We start from the raw sequence: 14,418 nt of genomic DNA, 5'->3' as shown, positions 1-14,418 counted from the left end.
TTCAGTATCCCATTATCCTTCTAATAAAAATATTCTAATATGCTGATTTGGTGCTCAAATAACATTTCTTATTAATATCAATGTTCTTATTAATATCAAAAAGTTGTGCTGCTTAATACTTTGATCAATAGAAAGTTCAACAGCATTCATTTGAACTTTTCTAATAATGTAAAAGTCTTTAGAACTTTTGATCACTTTAATGCATCCTTCCATCCATTTTTACTGACCCCAATATATTATATTATATTATATTATATTATATTATATTATATTATATTATATTATATTATATTATATTATATTATATTATCATTTCTAGAGCAGTTTTATTCCATTTACTCCAAATTAGCTAATAGATAGTACATTTTTTCACTTGACTTTAATACTGCATGGAGACATTCTCTACATCCAAATATGTCTACAATATAGTACGTGAAAATGTATGAATAATGAAAAATACATAAATGACCAACACTTTCCACTGAAATTCTGAAGTGTGGACACTTTACTATCCCATAAGTCCACGGCAGAGTCATTGTAATTGTAAACGGCAGGGAACAATAAAGCTGTAGGCCACAAGGTAACGTCAACGTGGGGAATAGTTATGTCCAGATTTTATTCATACTTAGTATGAATTTATTTTTTTTTGCCAAAAAGTGACGTAAGTACTTTATTAATTGTCTAGAAGTAAGTTCTCCATTGAACGTGTAACTTTTAATGATCACCCCCAAATTTGTGGGAGAGTCCCATCTCACAGTCGACAGAGGCCTCTAATATATTGGTATGCCACTGATGACTGCCTAAAGTTTTCACTCTTTCTCCTTGTTCAAGGTCTTCTACAAGCGTGCAGATATGGCAATTGGCTCGCTTACCATCAATGAGGAGCGGTCAGAGATTGTTGACTTTTCAGTGCCGTTCGTGGAGACTGGGATTAGTGTTATGGTGGCCAGAAGCAATGGAACAGTCTCACCTTCTGCCTTCCTGGGTGAGAAGTCATCATTAGCCGTCTATTTCCAAGACCACCTTCACATAGACTATGAGAGATGCTTGCAGGCAGTGTTAAATATTTCCTACCAGTGGTGGTTTTGAGTAGAATGTGATTAGATTCAAATTTTTTATTAAATCGAGAATAAAACATTCTCTACTGAATCGCAAACTCTGCACACAAAAAAGCATTTGACTCTGCTAATTTGTTCATTATTTATGCTACCTGCACAGCATTTACATCACAAACAAAAACAAGTTATAAGTTATGTACAAGATCCTAGTCGGTTAATTAGATCATTTTTGTATTTTGTCTTCTGTGAACTGAAATGTGTCTTTCTCTCTGTCTTTCAGAGCCTTACAGTCCAGCTGTGTGGGTTATGATGTTTGTAATGTGCCTGACTGTTGTGGCAGTCACCGTGTTCGTGTTCGAGTACTTCAGCCCTGTTGGCTACAACCGAAGCCTTGTCTGTGCCAAAGGTCAGCCTTGGTCTTTCAAACAGTATTCTCTGTATCAGAAACAAAGCTCTAGGAGAGGAAGAATAGTTGTGGAAGCAGCCTAATCAATCCACATAAACCGAGCTGACAGGGTGTATACTTGTCACCTAGTGTAAAAGGTCATTTTTCGGAGGTTTAATTAACGTTTGTCGCTTTGCTAATTTGACTTTGATTGATTGCTTGGCTTTTCTGTGGCTGTGTGTGAGACACAAGAACCACATTAAGAACTGATGTCAAGGTGGAACTAGAAAAGAAAGTTTGCCCATGTGGACTGATCTGTGACTAATTCAATCAAAAGAGACAGAACATCTGTTATATAGGACGTACATATGTGTATTATATAAATCATTCTAATATGCTGATTTGGTGCTTAAAAAACAGTTCTTGTAATCCATGTTGAAAACAGTTGTGTTGCTTTTTTTGTGGAATCTGTGATATTTTTATTTAGGATTCTTCGATGAATAGAAAGTTCAAACGAACAGCATTTAGTTGAAATAGATTTTCTTTTGTTTTATTGCATCCTTGATGAAAACTTTTGACTGTATATAATTTAATCATATTATTTTATATTCATATTGTAATGTACCTCCCTTATAGCCCCTGGGGGTCCAACCTTCACCATTGGGAAGTCTGTTTGGCTCCTGTGGGGAATCGTCTTCAACAACTCTGTTCCTATTGAAAACCCCAAAGGCACGACCAGCAAAATTATGGTCCTGGTCTGGGCTTTTTTTGCTGTCATCTTCCTCGCCAGCTACACAGCCAATTTAGCTGCCTTCATGATCCAAGAGCAGTACATTGACACTGTGTCTGGACTTAGTGACAAAAAGGTAAGTGTTATGTAATTGTAAATGAGCTGTATGACAGTGAGGCTGTATTTGGATACCTTTTGATGTGTTTTGTGTGTGTAATAGCAAATATGGGCTAAAAAAAGTTCTGAAAGAAAGTTGAAAGGCAAGGCCTGGTTACACCTAGTATCCATATTTAGTATGTTAAATATTAAACAAGATTTTAAAATGAAACTGAACCTAAAATATCATACTGTGATAATTTGTCAACTTTTTATTCAGGGGCTAAGTCATTTTTAAATTGTTCGTAAGCCAAGCAATTCATTTTTGTCAAAGAATGAAGACAATTCAGCATCAAGACAAAAGCTTGATTTAAATCAGTAAATTGGCACCTTTCAAAGTTCCCTGTCACTGATGTCTCAAAGATAATCTCAGGATCACTAACATTTTTGTTCATTGTTTTTCATAAGAAAACACTAGAAGCAACAGAAATCCATAAAATTATGCAACTGAGAATTGGACCTCAGGGAAGAACAACAACAGATTAATCGTTCATAGATTAAAAAACACAAACATAAGTGCTTGGAGCCATGCTAATAGATGCTAGAACCAACATAATATAGTAGTGTTATAAAATGCATATTTCTATGTTATTGAACATCCTGCCTTCTGACTGCTTAAAGGGTTAGTTCACCTAAAAATGAAAATTAGCCCATAAATTACTCACCCTAAAGTCATCCTAGGTGTATATGACTTTCTTCTTTCAGACGAATCCAGTCGGAGTTATATTAAAAATTGTCTTTGATCTTTCAAGCTGTTTAATGGCACTCAGCGGGTGTTGCAGTGCTTCAGTCCATAAGTTAAATAAAAAGTCCCCATCCTTAATAAAAAGTGTCTCACACAGCTCTGGGAGGTGAACGAAGTCCTCCTGTAGCGAATCGATGCATTTTTGTAAGAAAAATATCCATATTTAAAACGTAATAATCACTTTAATCTAGCTTGCGCTCACTGTTGTAAACAGAAGCAGTTCCGGGCGGATGGCGTACGGAGGTCGGCTTTGCGCATCCGCCGCTCAGAAGTGACGAACGTGGAAGCGCAGCGGAGAGATCAAAACAAAACAACGGTCACGAATTAGAAGTACAAAACGAGGATTTGTAAAGAAGAATTTCGGAGGATTTCAATATAAGCCAAGAGGAGACTGGTTTTCCTTTGCTAAAGTAAGGAAACTTTGCTTCCTTTGCTCCTGTTAACAAACATTGGTTTTCACGAGACTCACCGGCGCATGCGCAATGCTGACCTCATATGTCATGCTCCCGGAGCTGCTTCCGTGTACAACTGTTGGCGCAAGCTACATTAAAGTGATTATTACGTTTTGAATATGGATATTTTTCTTACAAAAACGCATTGATTCGCTACAGGAGGCCTTTGTTCACCCCCCGGATCCATGTGAGACACTTTTTATTAAGGATTGGCACTTTTTATTTCACTTCTTTTGGACTGAAGCACTGCAACACCCGCTGAGTGCCATTAAACAGCTTGAAAGATCAAAGACGATTTTTAATACAACACCGACTGGATTCGTCTGAAAGAAGAAATGGGTAAGTTATGTGCTAATTTTCATTTTTGGGTGAACTAACCCTTTAATCTCATGCATTGTAGGCAAGAATTTGAGAAGCTTTGACGAAAAATAGCAGTATTGTTTAATATAGTCACTTAGTGCGAATTACTTTATCCCGTATTCAGTCTAATGTGCATAAATATGAGTGAATTATTGCCAACAGTCCAAATGCATGAATCAGTGAAGAGAAAAATATAAGAGCAATAATTTTGATATCCTTCCCCAAGGTCACTACCACCCGGGCAGTAGGTGATTCTGTGTAAAGTCCATGTAATCTGTGTTGATCTACACTATCAAGGTTAAGCCGCAACCTCCCTCAGCTAAACAATTGAAATGCCATCTATTCCTTTTTGTTTCAGTTTCAAAAACCCCAGGAACATTATCCTCCTTTTCGCTTCGGGACGGTCCCAAACGGCAGCACAGAGAGGAACATTCGAAGCAATTACCCTGACATGCACACCCACATGATAAAATACAACCAGAAGGGAGTGGAAGAAGCTCTCAACAGCCTTAAGACAGGGTGGGCTTCAGCAATAACACTTTATGTGTGTGTGGTTGTGTGAAAGAATTCGCTTAACAGGTACTATGGTATTACCATTTACATGGTATTTCAAGATGCTTCAAAGAAAACCATGGTACTACCATAGCACATGTCCAAAAACATGGTACTTTTATGTTAGTGAAATGTTTGGTTGATAGTCTGTAATAAGATTTATTCCATTGGTCATTATAGTCATCATTTAGAAGCAATTTTGTTAGTTATTTTCGAGGTGCAGAGATCTAAGGTCAGTGAAACACAGGTGGAAAACAGCCAAGCATAAATAATGTATCGCTCCCCATTTGTCAAGGAAAAAAGGAGTATAAATTAACAAGCGCTAATTATTTACTTGACATAATTACGTGTAATTATTAAGCCATTTGCCTTGGGCTCATTTCTGTCCTCTGTGTAGGAAGTTGGACGCCTTCATATATGATGCAGCAGTTCTTAATTATATGGCTGGCAAGGATGAGGGCTGCAAGCTGGTCACCATTGGTAGTGGGAAGGTGTTTGCTACCACAGGCTACGGCATTGCTCTGCAGAAGGACTCCCGCTGGAAGCGCCCCATAGACCTGGCCCTCCTCCAGTTCTTGGGAGATGGTAAATTGCACTTGGGGGACCGGAACTGGTCCACACTTAATATCCTCTGCCCCAGCATGGAAGCTATCACAATCCCATCTTACTGTAAAAAAAAAAAAAAAAAACAATGTGCTGAGAATCGAGAGGTTACATATGAAATGTCAATGCAAGCTACAGACATAAGAGAGCCTCCACTGAACAGTAGAAATGGACTCTGTTTTAAAACCTAGAGAGCTACCTTGCTGCCTAGTGCGTTTTTTTTTTGTATTAAATTGAATTTAATCGTATTTATTTATAAAATTTTCTTTTATTATTGTTATTTTTTCACATTTAACACAATGCTTTCTGCAATGGCCTTCACCCTGAAGAGTCCATGCAATATTGCCTAAACTTAGTTAGCTATTTTTTGGAACAGCCAACACACATATGATGTCTTAAAATGATGTCTAGGTAGGCAGCTTACTAGGTTTTGGAGCAGAAGCACATACAGTATGTGGTTCTTACAGTATCCACCTGTTTCTGTCATAGTTGAGTAGTGTTTGACTGCCGCTGTTTCTGGCATTGTTCCTGACCCTGTTTCCTTTCATGCAGGGGACACACAGAGACTGGAGACCGTATGGCTGTCTGGAATATGCCAGAATGAGAAAAACGAGGTCATGAGCTCCAAACTAGACATAGACAACATGGCAGGTGTTTTCTACATGTTGCTCGTGGCCATGGGCCTCAGCCTGCTGGTCTTTGCTTGGGAACATTTACTTTACTGGAAACTGAGGCACTCTGTCCGCAAGTCTGATCACTTAGACTTCCTGCTGGCCATTAGCAGGGTAAGATTGCATTGCTGATTTACATTTCAATACAATTTTTCAATGCAATGATAATTAGGGCTGGGTATCAATAAAGATTCTAACTTGATTCAGTTCCAGTTTTGATTTGGTTTGAATATATGTCCATTTTGTTTCTAAGCATATATTTTTTTTCAATAAAAGACTTTTTCAAAATACTTTTTTATTCAGCAAGGATGCATTAAATTGATCAAAAGAAGCAATAAAGACATTTATAATGTTACAAAAGCTTTCTATTTCAAATAAATGCTGTACTTTTGAAATTTATTTTCATCAAACACTGATAATAATGAGAAATGTTTCTTGAATTTGAATGTTTTATGATAGAAAGAAAATCACTCTCTGCAAATTATGTAGGGCAGTGTTTCAAACTGATTCAAACTCGTTTTTTTTTTTAAACTACTCATTAAAAGAACTGACTCATTAGAGTCATTTGTTTTAAGAATTGTGCTACACTGGCATTTTATACAGGTTAAATATTTTTACCCGGCCCTAATGCATAATGCATGTCTGTTGCATTTAGGCTACTTGTTATGTTTAGGTAAATTAAGTATAAGCATAGTAAAAACATCTCAAATGTATTTTATGTAAAAACATTGACATGAAACACTGAACTGATCTTTCTCTCACAAAAACATCATCTGCTATATTAATCATTATAATGGAGAAAAATACTGCAGTGACATGAATGAATTCAAAGTATTGCCCACAAAATAAAATTTCACTGTATGAATCCACAATCACTGTTCACTGGACATTATGATGCTTTACATTTCAGGGCATATACAGCTGCTTTAATGGCGTCGAAGATATTGGCAGATCTACCAGCATACAGAATCCAGATATCACAGCCAATTACGCCCAGGCCAACATGCTGAAAATGCTGCAGACAGCCAAGGACATTGTCTCCTCAGCCAAAGTGGAAAACTCATTGGACAACGCCACCAAGACCATTGAGAACTGGAGTCGACACAGCGGCAGCCTGCCAGCACGTATCCCATTGGTGACCACGACTGAAAAAGTTCCTGGTCCCTTCTCTTACATTACTAATGTCACAGAGAACCACATACCTCACATGCAGCATTCCATAATTCCACCTTTCACGCAACACACTAAAATCACTAGCCCACCACCAATGGTAAACCACAGAGTCTTAACACGGCCCACTCCACTTCGCTACACGCTTCCCGCTAGGACTAGGGGTCTCTATGACGGTATGCTTCCTGTATCCAGTCTGAGCACACCTCATCTAGCCATGCATGATCCTCCATCTGACCTGGCCCATCCTGGTTCTTCCTTTGTCCCATATAGAGACATCTACACCGAACACCACAAGCCTTGTCACAGCGATTTCTCAGATGCCGTCAGGCGGAAAAAGAGACCCCAGAATCTCTTGGTGGAGTCCATGGATCTGAGGGGGCTTCACGATTATAAAAACCAATCAACATGTCATAACGAAGCAAACAGTTTTGCTGAAAACCACCTGTCCTCATCCTTTAGCGAAAATCCTTTTGCAGCCGCAGACACAGCTTGTAATTCCTGCGTCAAAACGTACTTCGACCCCACATTCGATGATATACCTCTGATAGGGAAAAGGAAGCTTCATCGCAGACCTTCGTTCCTGAAAGCCACTTGGGGTCCCGACAGAGTTCGGCTCCCAGGTGACAGACCCACAGCCTCCCTACAAGTAACTATACCCGACCTGTTCCCTTGCGTGGACGTACACGGACGGGTGAGGAACACTCTGTGTTACGCCCAACCGATGGATCACAACTACCTTCACGCCTTCCAGCAAAACTCCAGGAAAAGTCAGAAGCTCAGACACAGCCAGTCCACAAGGCTTCCCTCCTACAAAGAAGCGATTTTCCACAACGTGGCAGCTGTCAGAAGGGCATCCAGTTTGGTACATAGACCCTACTCCTACCCAGAGCTGCCAGTCTACCAGAGCCCACTGTCATATGGACCTGCTGAATTATGCAACATCTTCCCAAGCATGGGACATCCCAGTGACAGTGTATATGGAGGGTATAGGGCACCCACACACCTACAGAATGACCATCTAGTGCCTGTTCCAGGCAGCAGGGTGGTTCATAGCAGACCTATTGTGCCCATGACATGGGGCAGAATTTCCAGTCTGGAATCAGAGGTTTGAAGTTCTCCTTCCATGTGCCAATTATAAACTATTTGGCCTACGAGCTTCTACTGACCAATAAAATGACTTCGCCTTTAACTCAAACCATGTTACCGGTTTTCGTTTTTTTATTTAATTATATATTTTATTTGAAATTAATTTCATATTTTGTTTTTTAAAGTGCAATAATGTAATAATTGAAGAAAGTATTTAAGGAAATAGTCAAATCCATTCTAAATTTTGAATGGATGAATGAATGGACATGTAGAACTGTAAATGATTAGCCGTTCTTATCTCCTTAGTTCACAGAATGCAATATATTGCTATATGTACTGGACTGGATGAAATATTTTTTTCTTCAAAGATTGTAGTAGAGACACTAAATTATATGAAGTGTTCATTTTGAAGTACATTTGTTATTATACACTATGTAATTCTCTATGATACTGATATTTTGTAAACACTTTAGACATAGTGTCCAGTATTTTTTATTTTAACAGCAGGGCTATATAAGTGGATTTTTCTGGCTCTAACGTACCCTTTCCATCTCTTGTTCAATGTCCAATCTCCTCTCGCTCTCGCTCTCTCTCTGCTGTGAGTGGGCTTTTGAAGACGAGCAAATTGAATGGTACTCTAATATTAGCATCATCAAGGATCTTCACACTTTAATAAATCACAAAGGACCATCAGTTAGTCCTTTGTAACTGCTGTCTTCTTTAGATGGCTGACGGATATAACTCTTTGAACACTGCCTTTTATATGCAGAGCCATGGCGTATTTTTAACAGGGATTGGCTGTTTGCAGTTGTGACATGACGGAAAGACGCATTACTTTAATAATATCCACAAAAAAAAAAGTCTGCTGCCTGCCACCCATAAGATCAGGTTTAGGGCAGTTTCGCTGTTGGCGTTGGACGACTGCTATCAAGTCTGTTTGACCTGCATACTGAACCTCACATACCCACGAGGAAATCTGTCTGTGCCTCAAAATAAACTTGCGATGCTCCAGAGTGTGAAAGAGCGAGAGAAGGATGGCGCAACGGATGGAAAAGAAGAGAAACAACAAGGAAATGAGAAACCACTTCCTTCAGTTGGGATTTAAGCTACAATATCTGAATGTTTATGAGCTCATGAGGCTCATTTGAGGTTGTCATAAGAGTCTCATTAAAGCAACTCTGTGGAGTGATTATAAAGGAGGACGTGTTACCAAAAAGTGTCCTTTACTCTAGGATTTCATTATGTCGGCTGTCTCCACCGCACGGCATTCTAGCAACGCGCAAGGTGACCTAGGCTGGGGTAATTATGCTGTAAGGCTTTTGTTATCTCCCGATAAGGAGCCTTCTTTTCAAGTGGCGAGTGAGGAGCGTTTGAGAATCTAAACATCGAGAAACTTTACATTTTTTTTTATCACGAGCTTTTCTTTGTTATTGCCGTATTACAGTTCATAGTGCGGCAGCAGTGATTTAATCTTCAATACTGCCAGCGTGCACAGATAGATTTATGTACCACAGGATAATTGTACTTCTTTCATAATGTTTCTGCCAGTTCTGTGACATCAAAAAAGAGGCCTGCTGCAGAACGACACACATTTCATTTTCATAAAAAAGGAGAGGCAGGCTAAAGCCATCATCATCATCATCATCATCATCATCCAAGCAAAGTCTTATTTCTCTGTGTTCCTGAAAAGCATATTATTGAATGATCTTGCGAGTTGATAAATGATTCAATACGTGCATATAAAAACATCAAGGGAGGCTAGGGATCGTCCTCTGTTAGAAATAAGCAGCAATATATCAATGCCACAGGTAGCTGTGGTGAAAAATGAAATGCATTTAAAAGTCAAGGGGGCCTGGTCTCATCCAACCCTGAAAAAGATGCAATGGAATGACTAGGCAGACGCGTGTTTTCGAAACATTAATAATTCACATGTTCACTTGAATGTGTTTGATCATTTTAAGGATTTGTTAGCCGTTCAGCCCCCTTGGAATCACCCAGGGCATCTATTTCCACTCGAGTGATAATAAGAGTGGTATTTTTATGATTTTATTATAGACTCTACACTGAATAAGAAATGACTGAAAATTTTTCACTCAGAAATTGCTAGTAAATTGTACAAATAATTACAAAGAAATGTCAAGTAACAAATGAAAGAAATAGTTCACCCAAAATAAAAATATGCTGAAAATGTACTTACCCTCAGGTCATCCAAAATGATTGATACTTCATCTTTCTTCATTGGAACAGATTTGGAGAAATATAGCATGAAATCATTTGCTCACCAATGGATCCTCTGCAGTGAATGGGTGCCGTCAAGAATAAGAGTCCAAATGGCTGATGAAAACATCACAATAATCCACTAATAATCAACACATCTCCAGTCTTGTGAAGTGAAAAGCTGATTTTTTGCAATAAACAAACCCATAATTGAGACATTTTTAACGTTAAACCATTGCTTCTGGCTAAAATATGAGTCCTCTATCCATAACATTGCTTTCTCCTGTGAAAAAATCTATCATCTGTTGTGCTCACAACAAAATCCTATGACATATTTGTTTAGAACTGTTTTGGGCTGTTTTTGCTTGTAAATGGTCATTGATTTTGCATATTTCTCTCCTGATTCAGATGAGACGACTGGAGCAAGAAATATGGGTAGAGGACTCATATTTTAGTCTGAAGTAACAGCAAGTTAAAAATGTCTTAATTGTGGATTTGTTTATTACAAACATGCAGCTTTTTGCGTCACAAGACTGGAGAAGTATTGATTATTAGGGGATTATTGTGATGTTTTTATCCGCTGTTTGGACTCCTATTCTGACGGCACCCATTCACTGCAGTGGATCTATTGGTGAGCAAGTGATGTAATGCTCACCGTGATGTAGTTGGATCATCAATTTTTTTTTTCCTTGGGTGAACTATTTCTTTAAATGTGATATATTGAAGTAGAAAGACTGAAATAGTATTTTTCCCACCCCCCAATAATCTTTATTTATAACTTTGAAAATCATTTTGACAGTGTATTATCACAGTGCCATTATTGAAAGAAAGAAAAACAAAGAAAAGGACTGTACAGAAGGAGGAAAGAAAATGCACACATTTACAGACACGCTCACAATAAAACAATTACTCACACCTGCACTGTCACGCCTTCATATCATTGCATTTCTCTGAAGTATCATTTCAGGGCTGCAAATTGTCCCAGATGCTGCTGGTCACCTTGAGCCAAGGGCTTCACAGCCTTGCGGGAGAGGGGGAAAGGCGATGGAGAAAGACACCACAGAGAGGCTGGCAGTCTGAAATTCCATCAATTAACAACTGAACAGGCTAATAAACACGTATGTTAACTCACTGCCCGCCCGCAAACAACAATGACCAACTGAAAATATATATCCCTTTTTATACTCCGTATTATGTTGCAAGCCTATCAGTGCGGTACTGAATGTGGTTACAACATGAAAGATGTAAGTTAATGTAGGTTAACACACAATCACAAGTACATTGTCTGCACTGAGCGTATCCAAATCAAATGAGGTGATTTTATCAAGTTGCTAGCACAATGTTAATTAACCTATGAGTATTACGTGTACTATACTGTTCTGTCTGTTTTATCGCATCGAAGAGTAGCAGTGATATCAGGAATCCAGGGTCTGTCCTAATCTATCAAATCTATAATTGAAGAGCTGTAACTAAACGTTGCACATTAAAGATAATTAATCAAAAAATATAGTGTTATTAATTTGAATCACTACAGTATATATATATATATAATTTTCTTTTTTCCAAGTGTTTCTAGATGAGCTGGTTGTTGGTTATTGCAATGGTTTGTATAAGTTTACATGTGTCCATTTTAATTGGGTCTAGCTCTACAAATGTTTTGTCTTTTCTGACTGTCACATCATACTCATGGAGAGACCTAGTGCTCACTGTTTTAATTAAAGGAACCCTGTGCTGTGTGAATTAATAGTTCCCAACCTTTGTACTTATCATCTGTTCTAGCTCTCGTCTCTGCTCAAAGGGATCTCATGATACGACAGCGGGTCACAAACACTCATTTCTAATTGACCTGATTCGCTGGCCTTTTAACCCAAATCCTGCCGAGCCTTGAGCTCGAGTCCATTGGAGAGGTTGTGGGGTTATTAGCTTTGGTTAACTGTCTCTTTTGAGATGGCTTCACTGAATCAAAGGTACACGCCACTGGCTAATTATTTAAAAGCTGTGTTTGAATGACAGCTCTGTGATAATAAAGCAATGTTCTTGTCATTAGAGGCTGGTTATCTTTGTCCCTTCATAATTAAACAGGATGTGGCTGATCTTAAAGGACAGAAACTTTTAGATAATCTAACATCATCCCAGAAAAATATTACGGTGTGCATGTAGATTGACTCAGACTTTTATGGCCTGAACATCTAAAGGATGGTTTAAAATGAGAATGTTGATAGCGGTGGAAACTGTGGAAAATGATATTTCAGTTTCAACCATTCTGAAATTGCCAGAGGTTCTATCTTTAGACGGAGTTCAAAATGTGTTGGCGAAGACCAATTTCATCTTGTGTCAGGAGCGGCCTCACCAGGTACAGGGCCATATATAAGCAATAGATCATCGGTTGTATGGGCAGTGGAGAATGAAGCAATATAGGATGTAAGAAATGGATATACTTGTGTGTTTGCCAACAGACATGAAATTAGAACATATGGATGAACGGTGAAGTGTGAAACTTTTTCATTTTCCCTCCTAACTTCATACATTTTACTGAGGACAGCAGCATAGTACGCTCAAAATAAATGATTTTTGCTGTTTGTCAACTTTTATTTAAAATTAGCTAATGCAACAAAATTTGCTAATTGAAAGTACTGTTCGTTTACACAATTAAATTATACATGTTTATAATTTAAATATGTAAATAATAAGTATACTTGTGTTTTTGCCTCTGGAATTGAACATACAGATAAACAGCAAAGTATTTTTTCATTATTTCTCCAACATATATTTTACTCATAATACATTAGCTGCAATGTGCACTCAACTTGCTATACTTGCTCAATTTATTTAATTAAAATGCTAATGCAACAATACTGTTTTGTCACAACTTTTACAATATTTTTTTTTTTTCAAAAAACTTTTTTTTTTATCTATCATTTTACTCATGATAGATGTACACTAAAAAACGTACTTTTTCTTCTTACTTCATTTAAAATAAGCTAATGCATATAAAATGTTACTTTCATTGTTTAAAAAAACTACAATTCGCAATTAAATTATAAATATTTATAAAGTAATTATGTAGGATAAGTGTACTTTACATTTAAATTAGTGCTGTCAAACGATTAATCGCGATTAATCTAATCCAAAATAAACGTTTTTGTTTACATAATATGTGTGTGTGTGTGTGTGTGTACAGTGCATATTTATTATGTATATATAAATACACACACACGCAAAAATATGTTGTTTATATAATATGTTATTTATATATAATATAAATTATATGAATATAAACATATACATGTAAATAAATGTACATTTTTCAAAATATATACTGTATGTGTGTATATTTATATATACATAATAAATATACAAAGTACACACATATATTATGTAAAAAAAAACTTATTTTGGATCCGATTAATCGTTTGACAGCACTAACTTAAATTAAATTATTTAAATATGTAAAGTAGCCGTTTACTCAAGCCATTTGTGTTGGGACAACATAAAATTTGTTTTGAGTAAGGAATAGAGTTAGTACTTTACATTGTAAGTGTCAAAGTTTTTTTTAAATGTGTTAAAATAGTACAGTATGTAACAGTATTCAACAAAAAAAGGAAAAAAAAAAGAAAAATGTCATTCTCTCCTTAAATTATGACAGACAATTGGCAGTGTGCATTCCTGTCAAAAGGTTAAAGTAAAAACGGCCTGAATAAATCCTGCATTGTTTATCATCGTTCATTTTGTCCTTCCAAGGTGACAGTCTCAGCAGTAGGCTTGGCTCATAACATGGCAGCAAATTAACATCCCCTAGGTTGCCATGCCATAGGCCCTGGTATGAGTGAGACTACACTTTAGCAGCTTGCCAGTGAGCACTTGGATACATATTCATTTCTAATTAAGAAAGGCTTGAGTCTGAACCACCGACTGAGTTTACAATAAAAGCCTTTCTTTAAGCAGCAAATGCATTTACTCACCCTCATGTCGTTCCAAACCCTCATGTGACTTAATGTTCTCTGTGACACAAATTATGAGAAATATTGAAAAATATCCTGGCACAATAAATGTTTAAAGAAATAGTTCACTCAAAAATGAAAATGTACTGACCCGTAGCTAAAATACAAGTCCTCTATCCATAATACTGCTTTCTTCAGTGAAAAAGTAATTTCGCCTGAATCAGGAGAGAAATATGCACATATCATATAAGTACTATTTACAATGAAAATGGTCCAAAACAGTTCTAAA

At 37.3% G+C, this 14,418-nt stretch overlaps 1 protein-coding gene across 1 annotated transcript in view; it reads left to right on the top strand.

Moving 5' to 3' along the window:
• The window catches only part of grin2cb (glutamate receptor, ionotropic, N-methyl D-aspartate 2Cb), a 42,307-nt gene extending 34,261 nt beyond the window's left edge, over positions 1–8,046 (top strand). The window contains exons 7-13 of the mRNA XM_016504811.1: positions 832–985; positions 1,339–1,464; positions 2,080–2,309; positions 4,245–4,405; positions 4,836–5,023; positions 5,594–5,826; positions 6,623–8,046. Of these exons, the coding sequence (XP_016360297.1) occupies positions 832–985; positions 1,339–1,464; positions 2,080–2,309; positions 4,245–4,405; positions 4,836–5,023; positions 5,594–5,826; positions 6,623–7,996 (2,466 nt within the window). The 3' untranslated portion in view covers positions 7,997–8,046. The remainder of the gene's footprint in view (positions 1–831; positions 986–1,338; positions 1,465–2,079; positions 2,310–4,244; positions 4,406–4,835; positions 5,024–5,593; positions 5,827–6,622) is intronic.
• The last annotated feature ends 6,372 nt before the right edge of the window (positions 8,047–14,418 follow it).

Source organism: Sinocyclocheilus anshuiensis, unplaced genomic scaffold (genome assembly GCF_001515605.1).
Source record: "Sinocyclocheilus anshuiensis isolate Anshui unplaced genomic scaffold, SAMN03320099.WGS_v1.1 scaffold190, whole genome shotgun sequence".
Classification (NCBI taxonomy): Eukaryota; Metazoa; Chordata; class Actinopteri; order Cypriniformes; family Cyprinidae; genus Sinocyclocheilus; species Sinocyclocheilus anshuiensis.
The sequence above is the reverse complement of the archived record's forward strand: the minus strand, read 5'-3'. Positions and strand labels throughout refer to the sequence as shown.